The 22356-nt window shown below is 42.5% G+C and overlaps 8 protein-coding genes and 2 non-coding genes across 10 annotated transcripts; 4 read left to right on the top strand and 6 right to left on the bottom strand.

Annotated features, from left to right (window-relative positions):
* Nucleotides 1-630: 630 nt before the first annotated feature.
* On the bottom strand, nt 631-2895 carry SS1G_04605 (hypothetical protein; the record flags this gene model as incomplete). Its single annotated transcript, XM_001594747.1, has 2 exons — nt 631-1466; nt 1671-2895. 2 exons carry the CDS (start codon nt 2893-2895, stop codon nt 631-633), a joined length of 2061 nt encoding a protein of 686 aa, XP_001594797.1.
* Nucleotides 2896-3887: 992 nt separating this feature from the next.
* Nucleotides 3888-4300, top strand: SS1G_04604 (predicted protein; the record flags this gene model as incomplete). The annotated part of the gene is made up of 2 exons (XM_001594746.1): nt 3888-4051; nt 4276-4300. The coding sequence occupies 2 exons, from the start codon at nt 3888-3890 to the stop codon at nt 4298-4300; spliced, it is 189 nt and encodes a 62-aa protein (XP_001594796.1).
* A 461-nt stretch (nt 4301-4761) lies between these two features.
* Nucleotides 4762-5041, bottom strand: SS1G_04603 (predicted protein; the record flags this gene model as incomplete). Its single annotated transcript, XM_001594745.1, has 2 exons — nt 4762-4928; nt 5011-5041. 2 exons carry the CDS (start codon nt 5039-5041, stop codon nt 4762-4764), a joined length of 198 nt encoding a protein of 65 aa, XP_001594795.1.
* Nucleotides 5042-6865: 1824 nt separating this feature from the next.
* Nucleotides 6866-7000, bottom strand: SS1G_04602 (predicted protein; the record flags this gene model as incomplete). The annotated part of the gene is made up of 1 exon (XM_001594744.1): nt 6866-7000. The coding sequence occupies one exon, from the start codon at nt 6998-7000 to the stop codon at nt 6866-6868; it is 135 nt and encodes a 44-aa protein (XP_001594794.1).
* Nucleotides 7001-9066: 2066 nt separating this feature from the next.
* SS1G_04601 (hypothetical protein) lies at nt 9067-11407 on the bottom strand (the record flags this gene model as incomplete). The annotated part of the gene is made up of 4 exons (XM_001594743.1): nt 9067-9377; nt 9440-9712; nt 9764-11029; nt 11092-11407. The coding sequence occupies 4 exons, from the start codon at nt 11405-11407 to the stop codon at nt 9067-9069; spliced, it is 2166 nt and encodes a 721-aa protein (XP_001594793.1).
* A 1321-nt stretch (nt 11408-12728) lies between these two features.
* On the top strand, nt 12729-13314 carry SS1G_04600 (predicted protein; the record flags this gene model as incomplete). The annotated part of the gene is made up of 2 exons (XM_001594742.1): nt 12729-12872; nt 13180-13314. 2 exons carry the CDS (start codon nt 12729-12731, stop codon nt 13312-13314), a joined length of 279 nt encoding a protein of 92 aa, XP_001594792.1.
* Nucleotides 13315-14192: 878 nt separating this feature from the next.
* Nucleotides 14193-14265, top strand: SS1G_14660. Its single transcript has one exon. It is a non-coding gene; the product is annotated as a tRNA-Lys (tRNA).
* Nucleotides 14266-14577: 312 nt separating this feature from the next.
* Nucleotides 14578-14693, top strand: SS1G_14665. Its single transcript has one exon. It is a non-coding gene; the product is annotated as a tRNA-Leu (tRNA).
* A 1756-nt stretch (nt 14694-16449) lies between these two features.
* Nucleotides 16450-18963, bottom strand: SS1G_04599 (hypothetical protein; the record flags this gene model as incomplete). Its single annotated transcript, XM_001594741.1, has 3 exons — nt 16450-17817; nt 17868-18269; nt 18322-18963. The coding sequence occupies 3 exons, from the start codon at nt 18961-18963 to the stop codon at nt 16450-16452; spliced, it is 2412 nt and encodes an 803-aa protein (XP_001594791.1).
* Nucleotides 18964-19768: 805 nt separating this feature from the next.
* Nucleotides 19769-21517, bottom strand: SS1G_04598 (hypothetical protein; the record flags this gene model as incomplete). Its single annotated transcript, XM_001594740.1, has 6 exons — nt 19769-19788; nt 19881-20368; nt 20528-20579; nt 20631-20988; nt 21044-21275; nt 21324-21517. The coding sequence occupies 6 exons, from the start codon at nt 21515-21517 to the stop codon at nt 19769-19771; spliced, it is 1344 nt and encodes a 447-aa protein (XP_001594790.1).
* Between the last annotated feature and the right edge of the window lie 839 nt (nt 21518-22356).

Below are 22356 nucleotides of genomic sequence, written 5' to 3'. Positions count from 1 at the left end.
TGGTTGTAACACAAAAATAAGAATCTAACTTACATAGCCACTTTCTGCCCCCTATCCATAGGCCTCTGGGACAACACATCAGCTCTCCTCAAAATTTAAGCCATTATATCCAACGCAATACATGCCCATACCATAACGTAATATCTCTACCACACCTCCTTCAAAGATATCCGCACTACATGGTAAGGTACAAGCTCCCAGTCACCCCCAAATTATTCAAAGAAAAGAGTTATAACTCCCGATCATGCAAGATCAAGGTCTAGTACAGTAAAGTACAATGTCATACTATGACATCGGTTTTCGCCAACAAGGAAAAGTAGTAGCAGTATTGTTATCAAAAAACAAAAGTCGGTTGAATTCGAGTAAGGAGAACATGAGAGGGAATTTTGTGGAAGCAAGTCCAGAAAAATGTAGAAAGGAAAAACGCCAGACGCGCGGGCCGAGATGTCGGATTTTATATCAAGAATGACCCAATTCCACGCCGCGCAAGCAAAAAACCTAGCATGTGCAACAATACAGGATATTGTAGACAAGACATGAAAATGCAGTGACGCTAATATCAATGAAGGAAAGATAAGAACATATGGTGACAGTTTGGAATGCGATATTACAGTACAGAAAAGTGGGGTATCATATTCGAGTTTTGGTACCAAGGTTCAGCCAGCTCATGTCTGAAGGGATTGAGGGTTGGCTCTGTTGTTGAACAGGTGGTGGTGGTTGAGGTACTTGAAGTGAAAAGTTATCACCCCCCGCAGTATCTCTGTTTGTGGTATATACACTCACGGAGTAGCCATTGCTTGGCCTGTTGCGAGACGGATCTTGATGGCCCATGGCCCATGATTCTGGATCCTTTACACTCTCCGGAACACCGCTGGAGTATGCATCAGATTTATCATCATAAGATGAAGTATTGCTGAGGTAAGAGTCCGGCCGAAGGCCTTCAATCTTGCCAGACATTTCTGCTGCCATAGGAAAATGAGATCCAGCCGTAGATACAGTAGGACTATTAGTTGCTACTCGGTATAGTGGAGTATCTCCCGGAATGGGAATTTTTAAAGGAGGCACTAGAGAGGATGCTGTAGTAATTTGGCTTGGACGTCTTTGAGTATTGGCCTGAGTTGGTAGCCTTGGATCGGAGTACTGTGAGGTGGCTTCGTCGTCACCATTGGACGTGTTTCGTTTCGACTCGCCAAATCCCAGGAAACTTGTCATTGCACTTCCACCAGACCAATATCGGTTCCAGCCTGACGATCTCCTTGTACTGCCTCGTCTCTGCGTCCCAGGATTACGGGGTCGTGGCGTAACTGTTTCTTGACCGAATGACACCTCTTTTGCCAATGCGCTTTGAGCGAAAGACTGGTCCGGTGGTGTAGTATGACTTATCGCAGCTTCGTAGTTCTTGTCAAAATGACTGCTCGTGCCACTTCCCGCACTCCCGTTGCCTTTATCATCTCCTCTTCGATGCCCTACACGACCCATTAATATAGCCATTGATGAATATGAGCCCTGGGATGCAGACTGTCCATGCCGCGGCGGTGGCATTGACGAGTGCATATCAGCTGGACCTCTATCCGAAAACTCTAGCCCATCTTTTTCAAGGGGATATCCATTTGCATGTGCATTTTTGAGATCCCTCTTTTTCTTTCGCCATCGGAGGAGAATTAATATACAAACGAGCAGGAAAGCGATTCCAAGTATAGAGCCCAGCAATGCAGCCAGTGCCTTCAATGGAAACGGGTCGGCATCATCATCGGTTGATCCACCTGAAGCGGCGGTAGAGTTACCTGTACTTGTAGCTATAGAGGAGCTTGTAGTTACAGAAGGACTTGCGCTCGACGATAATGTTGACGGCACGATGATTTGTTGTGTTGGAGATTTTACCAACATTGATGTGGCATCAGCCCAGGCATTTTCTTTCGCTTCGAATATGCACAGAACATCATCTTCATTTCCACCCGATATTACTACTTCCCCATCTGCGCTCATCGCGACAGAATAGTTCGTCCTTGTGGATGTCGGAGCTAGTGTACCATTATAAGCAGGCCAATCAGCCTCTGTAAGACTACTCCTCTTAGCTCTTTTAGTAGCTGTTTCTTTAGTGGTGCTTGTTGACACAATGGCTTCCGCACTTTGCACTGGATTTCCACTGCCATCAACCAAAACAGTTCTGTTTACAACATTGGGTGCCACAGTCATGTCGAAGGTGTAAAGATTCTTACATCCATCGTCACCCGTCACGACAACTGCTTTGACTGCCGAAGTACTATATATCGGGGACGCCAGGGTACTGTTTGAGTTTGCCCAGGATGTTGCTGGATCGAATACCATCACGTCAGTATTTGTGTCAGTGCCACCAATATAGATTGCAGAGCTCGATGACCATGGGAGTAAAAGAGGCTGTATGCCGGCAGATGGCGCAACAGCACCATCAGCGGGCCCGAATGATAGAACATTATATGGAGGCGACGCTGCTATTGTGAAAGTCTGAGACGATAGATGTTGGGTACCGTCTTGACTTCCTGCATACATCAGAATGGAGTCCGACGCATTCAAGTAGACAGCACTGTGCCATAATCGATTTTGAGCGACTAATACTGTAGTGGTTATAGTTTCCCATTTCCCATCATCAAAAGTATATCGCTGAAGACCCGAGTATTCATCTGTAGTATTACTACTCGTTCCGCCGACGATATATAATGCATCCTGCCCGTTCGCAGGCGTCGCCTTTACGCAAACTCCTCCAGTCACTGATTCTCCTTGGGGTAATTGCGTCCATTCCGCTCCTTCAACCAACGATAGCGATTGAAACGCTTCGCTGTTGTATGTGTATAGTGTGTTGTTGTATAGTATCGAACAGGAATCATCCAGAGGATATTTCGGTTTTGGTAGAGCCATTATTATCTTGCTCGGTGGTGATCGTGTTCATGCGTTTTTCAGGTCGTCGGGCAGGCCGATCGACGCGACGAATAGTAAAGGGTTTGTCCTCGTTTGCGTTATTTATCTTGGCACATTATGAGCCAACTGAGAAGGAGTGAAAAGATGTTTATCAATTGAATTCTCTGAAAGGATGCTGTCGAAGCGACGAAACGAAATATCGAAGGCCAGGTCTCGGTTGGATTGAGATTCGAGTCGTCAACGACGGGTGTGTCTTCAAGCAGTCAAGCTGCAATGCTTCATCGAGGGGTACGGAAGGCCGTAAGAAATCACCGTCAAGATGGCCAATCGAGTCAAATTTGGTAGGAAGAATTAGTTCGTCCTGACTTCGAAGTATAAGGTATTTGGCAACAGATCCCCCAAAGCGTGGGCAAGCTGAAACAAGCAAGTAAAGTAGATTAACAGACCCCCTGCTGCAAATTTCTGCGACTCTTGAAAAACAATGAATGACGCCTCACGAAGGAAAGAGAAGCTGCAAAGAATGCACAACAATTGAAACACAAACGGTACTGTACAAAAAAAGTGTGGCCAGTATGGCAACAGGTCAGATCAGTATGGTAATTGGCATCTGCAGTAATAGGAGTTGGCCGGCGATCGAATAATCACGTCCGCTTCCCGGGGGAAGACCAGAATGGTACGAGCGAGGACCCGCCCGCCCTGTTTTGATCTGCACAGTATTAAAGCCGAGGATGTTCTGTTTCTGAAGCGCTCATGCGAATTGTATAAATATGCTGTATATGCCTCGTTCCGAATGGATTATCAGAGGTAGAAACTATATTGCGGAAGATTTCCAATTTCTTTCGATTATCCGGTAAATTGAAAGTATTCCTAGAATTCCAAAAAGAAGAATCAATGATTCCAAGCCTAAGATAGGAATGAAATTTCAGAAGTCTCAGGCTTTAGGTGGGATTGATGGTCTTGACTAGCAAGGAGTTGAATAGATCCTAGAATATATGAAAGGTTCTCCAATTTCGTTTTCGACACGAAAGACGGGGTTTTATTTTGGTATGGGTATGGGACCTCTGGACATATGTGCTGCTATATCCGACGCATGCGATATGCATGCAATAATATGTATAGATATCAATACTTTAGTGGAGAAGGGAGATGATTTCTGGTACGTTTGTATGACTGTGGAACTTTGTACGGAGTGTATCTTTCTGTTCGTTATAACTTATGGGTCGTTGTCGTTATCCATCAAATGAAATGAATGGGTCGTGAAGCTCGTTGCCCGATTCCTGAATCTGAGGGAGGGGAAAGGATTAGTAGAAGAAAGATACTGCAGAGGCGCGAATGGATGAATAATATTATTCAAAGAGCTGATAGGTAAGTACTGGGTAGGGAAAAGAAGATTTCGAGAGAATAGAGGGATGGAATTGATGAAGGTACAGAAACGCCAAGTAAGCAGGCAGATAGAGTAGTAGAAAGATGGGAAAAGTTATGAGTAGGGGTGTAAAGAAGGGAAGGATCGATAAAGATATTGTGTGCGTTTGCAAATTGGTGAAAAAGGATGGTATTGAGTAATGTAATAGGCAGAAATATGAATAATGGTATAATGGTATAATGGTGATATTTACGGAGTATGTCTATGTGAGGGAAGTTTGGATGAATGATGACACTGGAAGTGAGTGAGTAGTAGTTATCTAGGTATGTACCTAGTATGTATCTACGTATTTTGTGTGAACAGTACAATCAATCAATATGCGATATACATTTTACGTGAATAATAATTTCATAGTATAGTAGTACCTACGGCAAGATCATTTCTCTCTTTCTCTTTTTCCCATATTTTCCATTTCTCTCCTCTCCTCCTGTTCACTTCATTTATTAATCATCTACCAGCAAGCCAGAATATATTATTATTGTTATGTTGGGTCGTGATGCCTTTTTCTTCCCCTCTTCCACCTTTCCACCAGAAAAAGTTGAAGCCACCCCTGCTTTTAGCATTTCCGTACCTGCTTTAACCAAAATTTGAGCAGTTGCGAATCTCCCGGCTAAGCCTTGATAAGTTTAGCCTGATGCAACACTAATCCGAATCAGGGGTCATTTTTTGTTTGAGACTTTTTCTGTTCCCACCCTGCATGAACTTTCTGAGCATTCTGAACATTTTTGTGGAGCTTACAAGACTTTACAATCCACTCTTCATTTCTTAGCGCGCCAAGCTTTCAAGGGTGTTTCGTCCCTATCCCGTAATTCGTTTTCTAATCCAAATTCTTTCTCACTTCAACTCACTCTTTTCACTCTTCCACTCTTTCCACTCCTCCACTCCTCCACTCCTCCACTCATTCACTCATCCATTGATTAAAAAGTCACACAGTATGACAAGTTCTCTCTTCCAAACTGTGGGTTACTCAGCCAGCTCACCCTGTCATCCAATCTAAGTCATAATATATTTATACTTTGAACAGCATCATCAATTTCTATTTTCGCATTGACCTCATCACTTTACCAGAACATTGTACCGGCACTTATTAACTGCATTAGACAATCCGGATACGACCACCCTTGACGAGACGATCAATAAATCAAAAACGTCCGTCCTCCCTCCATATTCCATCTAGAATCTTCTCATGGATAAACTTCTTCTCTCTTATCCGATGTTTGAGGGATCGTTTCTCATTTCTACTCTACAAGAATACCCCGTATAAGCAAATAATGATGATGATGACGATGATGATGATGAATTTATGAACAGATCTTGCGACTTTCCGAGCCATACGTGGGATACGAAATGGATGAAACGATAAAACGAGAAAGAAAACCACCTAGCAGAGTTTACCAAACCAGCCTTTGTCACCTCTTTGGAAGTACAGTAAATTTCAATCACATTATCAAAATGCTATGGCTTCACTGATCCATCCCAACTGTCCTACCATCCATCCATCGACCGAGCGAGGGCGAAGTCGAGGTGCCTTTTCCCTTGCCATCATGACCCCAGTCGCTACCATATCAGAAGTTCCAAGCACATTTCATCCCCTTTTTCATTGGCTATTCCATCCACTTTAACCTGCTGTGATGTGCTCAGACTAAATGCAGGGGATCACTTTGTTTCAATGACATATACGTCTGTTGAATTGTCAATCGACGACAAGGATTTGCAATATAGATTATATATGTACTTCGAACAGTAATCACACTGACCGAATGAAGGGAACATTGGGAACATTAGGACAAGACCATCCATCTTTCAAGATTTTTGATGCAGGTTGTAGCAGAGATCACGGATGTGGCTGCTCAGTATGGAGATTAGTTGGTTAATGCTCCACACACAAGCATTCTTTTCGGAAATTTTTAGCCCAAAATACGAAAAGTTGAGCGTGTACCACAGATGAAGTCGATGCAGTTTCTTTGCACAACCCCCCTTCTTGATTTGTTACCGTACATTAGGGAAGTTTCCTATTTTCTCGAGTCAGTCGCATCACTTTTTTTTTTTTTTTTTTTTTTCACTTCATCTATCGTTGAATCATTTTCTCAGATAGTCCGAGTGTGATTTCAGAAGATGAAAAGGAGATGTATGCAGATGAGATGAACCATCAATGTATTGGCCACAGTCAAATATTGACATCTCAAACAATAAACTTAATCTAAGCGCTGTTGGGTTGCAAACTTCATCTGTTGACCATTCCATTCAACAAGATGTGAAGTTTCTGGTGTTCCTTATCTTCTCTGGAAGCGCGCGGCCATGGAAAGAAGTTGAAGACAATATCTGACATGTGATTGGGTATGAGCTTCACAATGTGCCGAAGTAATTTATCGAGAAGTCCCGGTATTTTCATGATTCATTCGTGAAAAATGCTTCATTTTTCTGATCTTTAATATTGACGATCTATTCTAGTGGATCGACCTCATTCAGATAGCTCATCCGGGAATGTTGCATCATCACGTGGAGTGATAAATCTCATGTCTTGCATCTGGCGTTATTTTTAACGTTCTACAAGCTTTTACCATGTTGATTCCCGTGGATGATGGCTATTGCTGTGACATTTGAAAGTAACGTGCCAAACTTATCGTGAATTACGATAGTCTTGGCGTCACGCTGTTCATGCGTTTCTACTAGTTTGGTCATGGTGTAATTTCTTGTGGTTATGCCAATATTAAAGCTGTTCTCGTGTACAATTAGGTCGTTGGGTCAATGGATCCTTTGGACACAGTCCGTTTGGAACATTAACGGCCGGGATCTTATTATTGTTATTGCACAGCTACTCGACCGGGTGGAAGATTATCCAATTGCTATATATCAATAGTTTAATGAGTTTTCCCAGTAAAAACAAGGTTGCTACACTAGAGAACTTCGAGCTTGCGGAGAAATCTTGAGATCTTCCTGATGTTACATGGAAATCGTATGGATTACATTTACCCATGTCCAAAATCTATGTATGACAAAGACAAGTACGATCTAGATAAAGAGACAAAGGGGAGGGATATGACTTGATACACCATGTAACCATAGTCTAGCCTCTACAATGTTACCGTCGTGAAAAATCTCCATCCAGTAATATGAAGCACTTCCATCATTCGAGTTAGAGCTTGAATTTCTTATATTGTAATCTTAGTAGATACTCATCTATACTATCCATCACATCCATCCATCTATCTATCTTTCATACAAAACTGCAAAGCAGCAATAAAAGATTCCTTTCCTCTCTTCAGATAACTTTTATACATTTATACAAGCGTTTAAGATTGTCCATTTTCTTCCTTGTTATATATATGTATATATGTATGTATATCTGAGGAGAAGGAGAAGGAAAAAGGTATGGTTTGTTCATTTGGGCTTTATACTTTATACTTTGTGAAGTGAGTTCTGGCTCTTAGGGCTTTTTTGTGTGTGGTTTGTTGTTTGGAGTGTATATGTTTGTAATAGCTAGATCTCTTATGTATGTGGAGATATGTTTAATACTTGAATGCGGAGAAGTTGGTTATGATTGGATTGGATTGGTTATATTTGAATGTGAGATTGAGATTGGGGTAGGTAGGTAGGTAGATAGGTAGATATTGAGATATGGGGGCGAGAGTATGCTGGTCTTCTGGTAGTGATTGTTGGTTGGTTTGGGTTTGGTTGGGACATAATTAGTTGATAGAATTGATTAATTAACCATAACATATATTATAATTTCATTACTACATCTCTCCCTCCCTCCCTCCACTAAATCAAACAACAAATTCACATCCCCCCAACTTCAACTTCAACTTCAACTTCAACTTCAACTTCAACTCACACTCACATCCACATTCGCAGTATTATCTAATCAATCAATCAATTAATAATTACAATTAATACACTACTATCACATCCACATACCACCCACCACACACAGCCAGCTCCCTGAAAAGAAACCGCCCCCCCCCCCAACCCGCCAAAAAAAAATTCTCAAAAACCAAAAAATGAAAGTAAACATGAAAAAATAAATGCAAAAATAAACAAACGAAAAAGAGGGTATATACCATCTATTCATCTATCTATATCTAGCATATATATATATACACACATATAAGCACCAAATGAAAACCAATCATATTATATTACACTCACTACACACATTCGGTTTCGTTTGCAGCTACTTACTTCCATATCTACTTACTCACTCACTCATATCTTCAAGTTTCACCATAACACAAAATACAACATACAATAGAGCTAACATTTACTTCCTTTCTTGCTATACTATCTTATCCCATACTATCCAACCAAATCCTATCCTATACAAAGAAGAATCCTACATACATATCGACAAAAAAACAGGTTTGGGGGAAAAAAAGTAAAAAAAAATAAAATAGAGAATTTTGTGACGCTAAATGACGCAAGGAAATCGTTATCTTGTGTATAATGTAAGACTTATAATGCTAATGTTGCAATGGGTATAGCATATCATATCGTTCTCTTTTTTTCTCTCCTCTCTTTTCGTCCGAGGCTCGCTTGCAAGCTGTTTGGTTAGATAGTGAGATGAGATGAGATGCGTTGAGATGAATGAGATGAGAAGGGAAGGTATGTGTGTATGCTTCAAGTTATGTATGAAGATACGGTATTCTTCCTCTTTCCTTCCTCTCCTTTATTTCTTTTCTAGATTTATTTCCTCCCTTTCCTTTCTTCCTTCCACGTAAGCTCCTTACGCTTTAATCCCACATAATCATCTAATAAGCCATCCCCCTATAAGCCCCGGTATTCCCACCCCCATAATTCATATCCGGCACCGTAGGCTGACGACTCTGATGAGGGGTTCCGGCCACGGGCGCCGCGCCCTCCACGAGATTCTCCCGACTGCGCGAGTACGGGTTTGCAGGCTCGTTCATGAAACTTGAAGGCTCGTGGCTTTCGTGCGTGGAGTGTAGATAGGGGTGTTTGGGATCGGCATCGTAGGAATGAATGCTGGATTTGGAGTCCATGAGCAGGGAGTTGCGGGCATCGAGGGGAGTGAGGTTGTCGAGGTCGCGATTAAGTTTTTCTGTGGGAGTTAGTTTGCCTTTTATTTTTAGGGGTAGGAATGGTGAAGGGAGAGAAACTTACCGGCTTCCTTGCGACGTTTACGATGGGGGTTTTGTTTGATGATGGAGATGACAGCGTTTACACCGATGAGGATGGCGAGGGTACCGGTAAGAACAGATTGAATGGCGATGAGGACGACGCCGGTGACTGTTTGGGTGGTTTCGGCAATACCGAGTTCTTCGACAAAGACGAGGATACATATTACGGAAAGGACACGAACGACTTGAACGAACATGTTGATTACGTTTGCGGATTTTCTCTCATACGGACGACTCCATAGGAGAAGGGAGAGCACTGTACACGAGTTAGGATGAAGTGCTTATGATTTTGGAATGGAGTACTTACTTAGACATTCAATGATGAGTTGAGCAACAGTTTGAGACAGACCGTGTCCATCACCTGCAGCTAATACACATCCTTTTGCGAACATGTAAATAATAGCTGGAACGAACAACCACCAGAAATCCTTCTTGTAATTCTCGTAAAACATGCTGTATTTGAGCCAGTTATCCTTCTTCTCATATAATCCCGATACATCTCCATCTCTCTCCTTCATGATCTTTGCCGCCGTGGAAATCTTGTAAGCGAAGAATACAAGAACACCAGTAAAGATAGTTAACGTTACAGCCGCGAGTGTTTTGGCGGCCCAAGAATCTCCATTGGTGAATTGGAATATACAGTAGAGCACCCATGAACCGTAGAGAGCGAGGATTAATTGCACAGTGAGACGAGCCATGGTTTGCCAGTAATGTTTTCGGAATCCAGTGAGACTCTCAGGGAAAGATCGAAAGAGAGCCCAGGTCTCGAGGAGCACCTTGAAAGCGAGGACTGCGACGACAATGGCGGCGATAATACATGCAACGATAAGAAGAACCGTCATGAAAGTGTTGGCTTGGGGAACGGAAAGTTCTTCGACGTAGGCTTTGATTCCTGCTACTTTTTCTTCGATAATCGCCGCGGTATCAGTGGTGCCACTAGAAGTACCTGTTCCGTTGACTGACGTCACAACATCTCGGGCGTCGAGGACAGAGCTCGAGAATAATGATCGTCTTGGAGTATCAGTTGATCCATCCGCAAATACCAGCGTAGCATTTTTCAAATACGTAACGCTATCATTAGTCAAATTACCTCCAGTAGCAGCTCGAAAACTATCAATCGATTGCTGCATAGCGGTCCAAGGGATAAGTCCAGTACTGAATCCAAAGTTCTTGGTGAATTGTCGATAAACCGGAGGATACTTGACGGACATCATTCCATTCATAGCCATGCCTTGAAACCAAGTCATACATTCCATAAACGAAGGACTAGATGCAGCTGCTCCTGCTCCACTGGCTCCACTAGCTGCAGCACCGAGTGCAGAAACTCCACCGACCACAGCAGCAGCTCCGGCTACGGCTGCTGCAACATAGGATACGGCAGCGACGGCAGTGGTTTTTCCATTGGTGACATCTGCTTGCACGCAAGCAACTTCAGCTAAAGTATTCAAATCCTTGAGTTCGATCGTAGCTACAGCGGAAATATCGGGTACCGAGAAAGCGATGGCGGGAATCATCGAGGCATATTGATCTGGGACGGCTTGTGTTCCGGATGCAGCAAAAACTCCCACGGGGACTATCATGAGAGAGTTAGTTTTTGATCGTTCTTCTAGCTTAATAAAAGGAGACCAAACTTACTCGGACATAATTGCTGTATATATGTAGAAGAATCACATGGGTTGAAAGACTTTGAATAGACTGAAATTCCATACGCAGTAACATTGATTTCAGCGCTCACATTTTGAGACCGGGTACTCGTTCCGGCCACATCGAAGGTGATTGTCTTCGCGTCATTATCGTACGTAACGGCCATCTTCTGCACCGACACCGTCGAGTCGGCCAGACATGATGTGTAGCCTGTTGTCGTGAGGGTTTGGCCTGCGAGAACTCTGCCCGGCAGAGCTCCCAAGAAGATTAAGGAAAGAGTTGAAAAGGTTGAGATTGGCCGTAACATCATGGCGACGGTGTGGATTGGCACTGCGGAAAACCGCCTTTGTATGCCGCCGGGAATCCCAAATCTCCTAACTCAGAATGATTCTCTATTCGACGTCGATATCTATTATATTATAGTGGAATGGTATTCCAATTGTATGTTGAGCTGTCTCTATGATTAGGTGTCGAAGGTTTGAGGCCTTGACTAGAGAGTAGGTGGGAAAGCTGTATGACAATAATATGGCCTAGGGTCTACCTGGAACGAATAGAAGTATGGTCAAAGCTGTAGAAGCTAGTCGTTATTTAACAGGTGCAAATATTCAAGATTGAAGCAAAAGAGCGAATGTGAGAGATGGAGGTAAAATGAGGGTTGGGTGAATCTGGAATATGGAAATGACTTTTGGGTGTATAAAATGTGCGTATTACAGGTATGAGTAGGATAAAAGATTGTATGAAAAGAGATAAAGTCAAGAGGCAAGACAAGAAATGAGCGTGCGTGGTATGAAGACATTAGAATCGACACGGCTATCGGAATATCTCTACAGAGGATAGTATGAACAGGGGATGAGCCATTGGAGAGAGAGAGAAGAGAGAGAAGAAAAAGATTATTACTTGCTCGGAACTGAGTCTGGAATCACCAGGGGTCCGTCAGGGATCAGCGGTCCTGGTGGGGCCGTGGGCAAGTTAGACCAAGCAGGAGTGGAAAAGCTTGGGGACCAAGCCGAAACCGACAAGCTTTAGCTCAGGGGTAAAGATTGACTGAGCCACCTTTACTGCTTTCTTTAGGAAATTTCCATGATTACTTGATAATTATTGGATGAGAAGCTTTCTAGAAAGAGATCCACATTCAGGTACCGTTTCGTAAATTTATCAATATGATTGGTCAAGTGTCAAACATGGGGACTATGGAGTTCTCCATTAAGTTGTCTTTTCTCGCTTGCAGTCCTTAGTTCGTAACAAGAATAGTAGTTCAAGAGGGACTTACGAAGCTTGGTTGGTTATGATTCAGGGAAGAGAAAGGGAAAGAGGGATAACAAACCTTCCATAGCAAGATGATGATATGAAAATAGAACATGACTCTTTCCTATGTAACGGCTTAAAGTATCGATCGTATCCTTCAAAAATGATGAAGGAATGATAGAGTGAGAAAAAGAAATCAATTCACACAATCCAGCAACGTTTAAAATCTGACAACGGGAACAGAAAAAGAGACACGCTGAATATTTCTGTTTTATATTTCCCGGACGGAGTATCTGATGATAACTTGACTCCGGTGCTGATGCTTTCCAAAAACCCTATGGTGATACTGAACATGTCTGATCTCCCTTCGCGTGGCAACGATCATGGCATTATTGGAAGGGAAAAGTCCAGGGCCCGGGAAAAATTCACGAGATTCCAATAATGAGAAACCTGTCCCATTTATCAAGGAATTAAGGTCTACTCCGGAATGGACGAACCAATTTCTTTGCAAAAGTAGAAATAGTGGGGTAGATCATAAAGTCATGGAGAGAGAAGCATGTTCGTAAGATCACAACATACGGACTATATAACTTGAGATGTTTTGCATAAAGCCTCAGATTGTGCTTTGACGACTATCATGATTCATTTAAGCAGCATCAATGTCGTGTAAACTGCCATCAGGAGTTCATCTGAAAATGTTACAGTACAGTAACACATATGAAGCTCTCCCCATACTTCAGAATCAGCCAGAAAGAAAAGCTAGAAAGATGACAGTGAAAGAAATAGATTCACTCATATGTTGGTCTGTTCGAGGATATAAGTGATCGAAAATAGAAGTCATTTAATGAAGCCGATATCAATGTCAACGGCCAAATTTCATCTCAACAAGGATACCGACCACGATTTAATATTATCAAATCTCAGGTTACCATTCCCATAAACAACCTGGCAAATAAGCCTGGACAATGAATCTCTTGATAAATTCCGACAGATACGAGCGCCACAATTATTGAAATGTAACGGTGGAATTATGTTATGTAGCATTAACAGGGCCAGTATGAAAGTACATAAGATTCCTACGATGCCACATTGTCAGCGTGCGACGGACTCAACACTCGACATTCAACAAAATCTGTAAGCATCACAAAAAGGTCGGCTATATTCACATGTTAAACCGATTCACTCACATACGACCATAGACTGAGGAGAATTGGGCATCCCGTCCGCTCTGCCATACACAAGCCTCAGATCGGTAGATTAGTAGTTGGGTGGGTGACCACCAGCGAATCCCTACTGTTGTATGTTTTCTAATCAAGCTTTTGGTTTTGGCTGCCTAACCTTTTTTTTTCACTGCCTTCCCCTTCAAATAGTCTCAGCCCATGTTAGTCCTTTTACTATGGCTGCTCACCTTAACGATAGATATCCAAGCATTTGTCTCATGGGATATTCAAGCTTCTACAGGTTGTCTTACTCTTGGTGAAAATGAAGGTTAAAAGATCATTACTGTTCAATCCTGAACATTAAATCTCAAAACGTGTATCTTTTATCCTGACTTTATGCAAGTGAATATTCTTCCTAATCAACAACTCAAATTCCACTTTATATAAACTTTAAACATGAGTAATCTTAAAATCTTTAAGGTGATGTACAATCCACTATCTACTACAGCATGCCTGATTAATGAATGGACCGTGCTTCCTACCAACATAAACTACGGTAAAATACACCCCCTCGCTTATCCTCAAACCCTCCTCGAAAACTCTTTAAAGATTTTTCACTTCTAACCTCTAGCAATAACAGTTTGATTGACGTCCACTGCTTCAACAAACATCTATCATATATAGCCTGCCCGGCTAGCTCAATCGGTAGAGCGTGTGACTCTTAATCACAAGGTTGGGGGTTCGACCCCCCCGTTGGGCTCAAATCCCTTCGTCCAGATATGAATTTTTGCACTTTTGACTCTTGGGCTCCACCCACCTTGATACCTGAACATGCATTTCCTACTATGTATCTTTCTTTTACTCAAAGCTTTGACTAGCAGTATCCATTACCATTTCTCTAGTGCAGAATGCCCCGCTGGATCCATCTTGCTTTTGTGGATGTTCCCGACACTTTTTTTTTTTTTCTTTTTCGAGTTTTTCTTCATGCGGCTTTATTATTCGTTTATTGCGCATGCGAATTTTGGAGGGGTCTTGAAGGTTGATGTGCTACTTTCAGTATAACATGTATGAAGGACAGATGGCCGAGTGGTTATGGCGTGTGACTCAAGCTGCTAAGCTTGGTTGATGTAAAATCGACTAGCATTCTCATGGGCTTAGCCCGCGGGGGTTCGAATCCCCCTCTGTTCATTTATTTTTGCATTCTTCGGGGAGTGAATGCGGTTTTTGTGGATGTGGGGGTGGGATGATAGGATATTTTTGGGAAGGTTATGATCGAGTTCTGGAACAAGAGTTTGTTTGGACATTGATGGATGAGGAGGTAGTGATGTGGTCGGTATGAGCCTTCATGTTATGTATCATTTGTGTTGTTCGTTTTTAAGACGGTGACAGATGCGGGTGGAAATCTCTGCTTTATATGCTTTGGCAGTAGAAGATATAGATGTATGAAGTGATGAGTATTTTGTTAGCGTTTGCATAGCTGTCTATTGTTTATGTAAGGCGCATATAGAGTCGATACAATGCACGTATAGTTTGAAGTAATCATATTTACGTTGGCAAGAATGATCAATATCTCCAAGGACAATAAGAAGTGTCAATGCAACGCGGAGCTATATTACTTGGATGATCAGCATCCTTAATCATTTATACGTGCAAAGACTATCCAAGAAGTAGGGTAGTGATCTCTTGACCACTTCCCGCGTTTCCATAATACATTACAACTGCTATAGAATAGCACAATCGTCGTATACAAACATGTAACAACATCTATACACAGACATCATCAGGTGAGTCTTCTAGACTCAATATCATCTATCATTAAAATCTGTATAAAGGCAAAGTATGATGAATTCCCACGGAGTGAATCACCATTTCGACTCAAATATACTCCAAGAGTGATCACCAACAATCTCCAAAGCGGATGAGAGGGAGGGGCAGGGAAATGATCATTATTCAAGCCATTTGAACTATTTGAACTTCAGTACCACTCACTCACTACTCAAAAATAAATGGCAATCATCAAATATACCATTCTGTACCCTACACACAACCAACCTTCCAATCGAAACACTGAAACAGCAACAAAATGAATCCAAAGCGTACCAAAAAAAATCACACAAAAATTGCATTACGTAGGTATCCAGCATATACTCCCACCTACCCTGTCTCAAACCTCCCAAACCCCTCTCGATACTTCCATAAATTCAAAACTACTCACTACCCACCCCCCTAACATCATTCCCCTATCCTCATCCCCAAATAACCCCACTCCGATCTCAATTCTCACCTCGACAATCCATCCACATCCACATCCATCTAAAACCCAAAATCCGCAGACGAATACATACTCAATACCCACCACCAAAAACCCCCAACCTAATATCAAACAATTACATCAACAGCCATAAAAAAAGCTTCTTATTGTATACCCACCTACCTACCTCCAACAATCCCTCAATTTCTACATCCACAAGAAACAAAAGAATAACCACCCCCTGCCCTCCATCCAAGGCCAGTATAACACCACCACCATCACGACGATCCAACTTCCCTGCCGCATTTTCCACTGCACTCCAAACCTTTCAAAAATATAGTAATATATTTACAAACAGGGGATTACCAGATTTGAGTGTATTACTAGTATATACGATATTTAATCATTATCTTCTCCTGCGTATATTCAAATTTCAGGAAATAATATGATTGTATGAAAAAGACAATTTGATATTTTCAATAACGATATCTACCTATAACGGTTATAAAGAAGGAAGGAAAGAAAGAAGGGGAAATGATCACGAATGCAAGATTCTGATGAAATGCGTAGGGTAGGAATTTTTGATACAGATATGAGAATAATAATAGTACAGATGTGGTAATATACAAGATAACAAGAACATAATAGTAAACATATCCACTTTATAACCAGAAACATATATACTTGAATAATCTACTCATCTCCATCCTCATCCTCATCCCCATCCACTTCCACGTAACTCTTCTTCTTAGCCGCAGCTCTACCACTCTGTCTTGCCGGTTTAGCTTTCAAAGCCGGTTTTTTCAGTTCATCATCGGCCGATAAATCAGGCATACTCAAATCATCGTCCTCATCTTCATCTTCGTTCGAAACGCTCGCACTAGGCGTTTGAACCTTTCTCGCATTCTTCTTCTTTGCTGGCATGGGTGCTGCCTTCTTCTTGGCAGGCGTACTCTTCTTAGAAGAGCCACCAGGTCCCTCTGCAAACCCATTAACTTCCGCCTTCTCGTCTACCTTAGCTTGTGAACTCTTCACTAATTCTACTACCTCCATCACATCATTTAAACACTCTGCGCTCGCCAATTTCTCCTTGATCCCTTCATCAAAAGGCATCTTCTTTCTTTCAGTAATTTTTTTCCTGGCCTCAAAATTTGCAGGTGTAGGGTGCTTGAACATCTCCTCTTCTTCATCCCCTTCAGAGCCTTTCTTCTTGATTTCTCGCTTCTTTGGTGTCAACCATTCTTCCATACCTACTGGCCAATATACACGGTTATCCTTTCCTCCCATGCCAACTTCTTCCTCTGGTATTATATCCTTAACTGGTTCCTCCTCCTCTTCAACCTCGTGACCAAATTCTTCAATCTCTTCATTGATTTGCTTCTTAGTCTTTTTCTTCTTGGGCTTCTTTGGTAGAACGCGATTATCATCGTCTCTCTCATATGGTACAATATCATTAAATCTTTCATATCCCGGTAATTTGAATGTCCTCATTAGTTCAAATACCGCCTGCTCTTTATCCTTCGCTTCAATCATTAAATCCATATCATTTGCACAGGGCGGAAGGGTTGCTGGTCTAGGATTATGCTTTCGTCTCTGACGACCAGTTATGGCCTGGGGAGTCTGTTCGCTATAATGCATTTTCTGCGTCATACCCTTTTTCGTCCATCCAGCTTTAATTCTAGGAAAGAGATCCATGATATCCCTAGTGCCTTCACGAACTTGACTAGAATCGAACATGATGTTGTGGTGGTGAAAATCGAGGCAAAGAGGAATATTAAGCTCTTCACAGATTGGAAGGAGATCATGAACAGTCCATGATACATCATCGTTTTCTAGGACGAGCCGTTGTTTGATGGAAGGTGAAAGTTTAGCATAATTTTCACGGAAGCGATCGAGTGTGGCAGTTTTATCGCCGAATGTACCTCCCATGTGTAAGATCATAACTGCATCCCTGTCGATTTGAGCTGGTAGTTTAAGTAGTCCGAGCATTTCATCATGATATTCAAGGTCTCGAACCGCATTTGCAATGACCTCTGGACGTGGAGAACCCAATTGCGTGAACTTTGCATGCTTGTCAGTGTTTACTTCCACGGCAAAATATGTTAACTTACTTGTCCAGGATGTGTGCTGACTCGATGTCCCAACTCAGCTACAACTTTCCCAGCTTCCGCAAGAGCTTCGCTAGCAAAAGGGGCAAGCTTGTAGCCATGCTCAGCATGACTAGCGAACGGAAACATTTCCGAGCTCAATCTCATGAATTTAATCCCATATTTCTCATTCCATCGAAACATTTTTGGTAAGTCTCGGACATTTGCCAGGCACAATTCTTCGACGTATCGCTGTCCTCGCACGATAGAAGCTGGCTTCGATTTATCTGGTCGATTCTTGGTTGCATGCTCAGGCTGTGAAGGATCTTTCAATGGATGGCGATGTTCGATAATGGAAGCTATACGGCAGGTCCGAGACGTAAAGACAGGAGGGTTTGATGATCTAAGGTAAGTATTCAGACATGCCTGGATTTAAAGGTCAGTCGTTTGAAGCTAGTGCAGTGAGGTAGAAACTTACATATCCTAATCTCCCCTTCCATGGTAGAGGTAAATAGTCACTGTTGACAGGAGGTGGTCTCCTCGCTTCCAGTTTTATATCATCAGCATCCTCCATCTGCCCTTCCTCATCTCCGTCGAGGCCATCCCTTTTATTCCATTCATCCCCGTCATCTTCCTTTTTTATTTTCTTCACCGTAGCCTTTTTAGCTGCTTGTTCCGCTACAAAAGCTTTTATTTCATCCGACCCTTTCTTCGCAGCAATTGAGCTCTTCGTCGGTGCTTTCTTCTGTTTCTTAGCAGGTGTGGGCGCTGGAAGGTCATCACCAATATCTGAAAGTGGCGAATCACTATCCTCATTCTTGACAGGGTTCCTCACACCATTCTCCTTTGCTGGTGTTGATTCTACCTTAATTTTCTTCAAGTCAAAAGATTCCTCGGAGTCATCAGCATCTGGGCTTGCGCGAAGTGCTATCTTGCTATCTATAATATCTGCATTGTGCTCGGGGTTCGTATCAGATTTGTCTCTGCGAGACGATTGCCGCGACGGTTTGGCAGGTGGCGGCTTGGTTGTAGTAGATTGACTCGGAGGGAGGATTTGAGTCGAAGTACCATCGACATTGGGCGTGGTCGCCACTGAGGATCTCTTTCGTTTAGGTGGCATATCTAGAGTTTTGGCTTGAAAAGTGCCTTGATGAAGTGATGAATTTCTGCGTACACTGCCAGAGCTGGCTCTTTGAACTAAAAAATATGTAAAGTGTCTGCCGAGGCGCAGGTGAGGGAAGAAAGAAATAAACATTCAATAATGGGATTGAAAATGGAGAGAGCGTACATGAATGAAATTCTCCTACCTGGAAAGTGTACATGTAGCTTACCTCTCTTGCGTCCAAGGAATAAATTCAATCGGCCATGCGCTTAACTCGATAGCTCATGGCTACAAGCTCTTTTTTCCTGGATCTATGTATCTGAATGAGCTGCGCGGATCGAAGCTAATAATCATGACGTTGAGAATGGTTAGCTCCCCGCATCACATGACGAATCATTCCTTGCTTCCAAGTTCTGAAACTGAATATATATTTCGAATTCGGATTTGCATTTCAAAAATATCTATACTTTGCATACCTAACAAAAGTTTAAGTGAGCACGATGGGAGGCATGATTAGATTCATCTCACTTTGTTGAGCATGATTGTCACGTTCTGTCAAGTTCTGTTGAAATCAAATGAATTTGTCAATTTCTGTCCTAGATTCTTCGTAAAAATCATGCTACAATCCATAAATCTTGGCTAAGGCCATAAACCCTGCCCAAGAATGGAATCTTCTTATGGAAGATTATATTACTAATTAAAGACCATCACTAGGTATTCAAGAGGAAAGAGGAGAGATGCCGTTAGCAATCATCCTTTAACGTATCGTGACGTTTGCCCACATAGTTAGATTGCCGCGTCGCGCCCGCGAACGTTCTTCTCATCATTTTGATGATGACCATGCTGTATGTCAGTGACGCCATGATTATGATCAGCGTGATTTGGAGCAAGTGTACCGTCGTTGTGATGAATGTTCTTTTCATCAGTAACCTCACCAACTCTACCAGCACCACCAATGGGAGCTACAACCTTGAGATTTCCCTCTTCAATGTCCTTCGCCAATTTATCCAACCTCGACTCCTTTGGAAGGGACTGCCATGCGTGCAAACCGCTATTAAAAACGGCGTCCATCTCCTCGAGTGTTCTGCCTTTAGTCTCGGGTGCTGTAAGAAAAATGTGGATATAAGCAAGTCCGTTGAATGTGGCAAAGATCATGTACATCTTCCAGTTGATGTTCTTCAGCAGAGGCGGAACCGCGAAAGCGAGGACGCAATTCCAGAACCAATTTGCCGAGGTTGCGAGAGAGACAGCCTTTGCACGAATCTTATTTGGGAAAATTTCGGCTGGGTAGGTCCACGATGATGGTCCCCAGGTTGTTGCAAATGCACAAACAAATAGGTATGTCATAGCGACGATGGCAGATGATACAGCTTTCTTGTCGTGAACGACCCACGTAAGATTTTGGTTCTGCTCAGTCCGAGTCCTATCTGTGTTGTTAGGTTCGCCGTAGCCTGCTTGGAGTCCGCCAGCAACGAAAAGAAAGGTCATCATAAGAAAGGAACCAATGAGCATGGCCGGGCGACGTCCGAAGCGATCAAGATAGATGATTGCAGGTAAAGTCAACATCACATTTAGAATGTACTGAATTGAGGCAGTGACGAGGGGGTTGGCAATGTTTGCACCCTGCATGATGTCTAAAAGAATCATTAGTGGCATATCGTATCATACCGGTGCTTAATACTTACAGACGACGTAGTACATCATGATGTTCATTCCACAAAGCTGAGACCACATTTGGATAGACATTCCCAAGATAACACGCTTGATCATTCGTGGGGCTACAAGCTGCTTGTAAGAGCTGATAGCTTCCTCGCGTTCGAATCGAAGTGCCTCCTCAATCTCCCGATATTCCGCGAGAACCTTTGGGTGGTTGACATCACCGCCACCATGAAGGTTCGCAATGACCTTAATGGCCTCTTCCCATCTATCCTTGGATGCCAACCATCTAGGAGATTTCGGTAGGAAGAACATGCCGAAGAAGAGAATAACTGCTGGAACAATTTGTACACCCCAAGGAATTCGAAATGCAGAAGTGGGTTGGTTCTGTGGAAAGAGTTTTGTTAGTAAGCTAGCTCTTCCAAAATGACATCGTACTTACTGGATTGTTCGCGCCACCTCCAATTGTCGAAGCACCATATTGAATGAAGTACTGGATGAGAATACCCCATGTAATTGCCCATTGTTGAAGGGAGACAACTCTACCTCTAATTTCTTTTGGTGCAATCTCAGACTGGTAGACAGGACAGATCGAAGAAGCAATACCAACACAAATACCAGCAATGACTCGACCAACAACCAGCATGGCTACATTGACTGAAGCACACTGAATACTGTACAGGATATTAGTTTCGTTTATGTAGCTGTAAATAGAAACTTACATTGAGCCAAGAATCCAAATGACCGATGCGATTTGAATACTTGCCCGTCTAGACCATTTATCGGCGATGAAGGAGGAGGACAGAGCGCCGATGAGAGATCCAGCAGGCATAGCACAGGTTATTCCTCCTTGACTATAAGACTGAGGATTGTTAAAGTATCTGACGTATGCTTGCGTTCCAAGAACACCAGACATACTAGATATGTCGAAGCCGAAAAGGCCACCGCCTGTAGATATTACTAATTGTTCTTGCCTTCCATCCGAGGGGAACTACTTACCTATTGCAGCGAAGGCGCAAATAACATAAACATTAGTAGTGTACCACATTATGATTGAGTGAACGACTCCTCGATGAAATAGTGCTGAAGATTGAAGATATATCAAAATGTAAAGGCGTGTTGAGGTTGTTGTTGTGTTGTGTTGTAAGCTGGATCTTCGAACCTGGACTTTTGAACTGCTTAAGTAGCAACGAATTTGAGCTACCTGAGGTAGGGCAGTAGGTAATTTACCACTCATATGCTGCCGTATTCACTTAGTGTTTTGCTTGTCTACACGTGCTGAACCAAACCCTTAAGTTTGATATTGGGGTAATTTAGTGAATGAGAGACCCATGCTCATACAGATTCGTTAATTCGTTGAAATGCGCCAAAATACGGTATGAGTAGAATTGATTCGCTATAGTGTGAAACGATTTAAGGCGAGGTGCATGATCTAGCTGCACCCACCCATTCGAGTTTGATTACTACATTCATCTGTCCTCGAAGTAAATCTGGGGTAATTCCTCGGCGAAAGATTAAATTTCCGTAGCTTTGCGATACCTATGCTGCATGGACTTGACATGTTCAATTCTGCGTGAATACGAGAGCTATCTATATGTACAATGCACCCAACGCGAGTCGTATAACAAATTTACTCCAAAGGGTTCAAATCATGGTGCATGTAAGGCAACACTGAATGTTACCATCAAATTGCTACACCGGGAGATGGGATGATTGGCCAAGCAAGCCAATCCTTCCGTTCAGACTCTTGTCTCA

This window comes from Sclerotinia sclerotiorum, genomic scaffold, assembly GCF_000146945.2.
Source record: "Sclerotinia sclerotiorum 1980 UF-70 scaffold_5 genomic scaffold, whole genome shotgun sequence".
NCBI lineage: Eukaryota > Fungi > Ascomycota > Leotiomycetes > Helotiales > Sclerotiniaceae > Sclerotinia > Sclerotinia sclerotiorum.
Note: the sequence above shows the minus strand (reverse complement) of the source record. Positions and strands in the feature narration are given on the sequence as shown.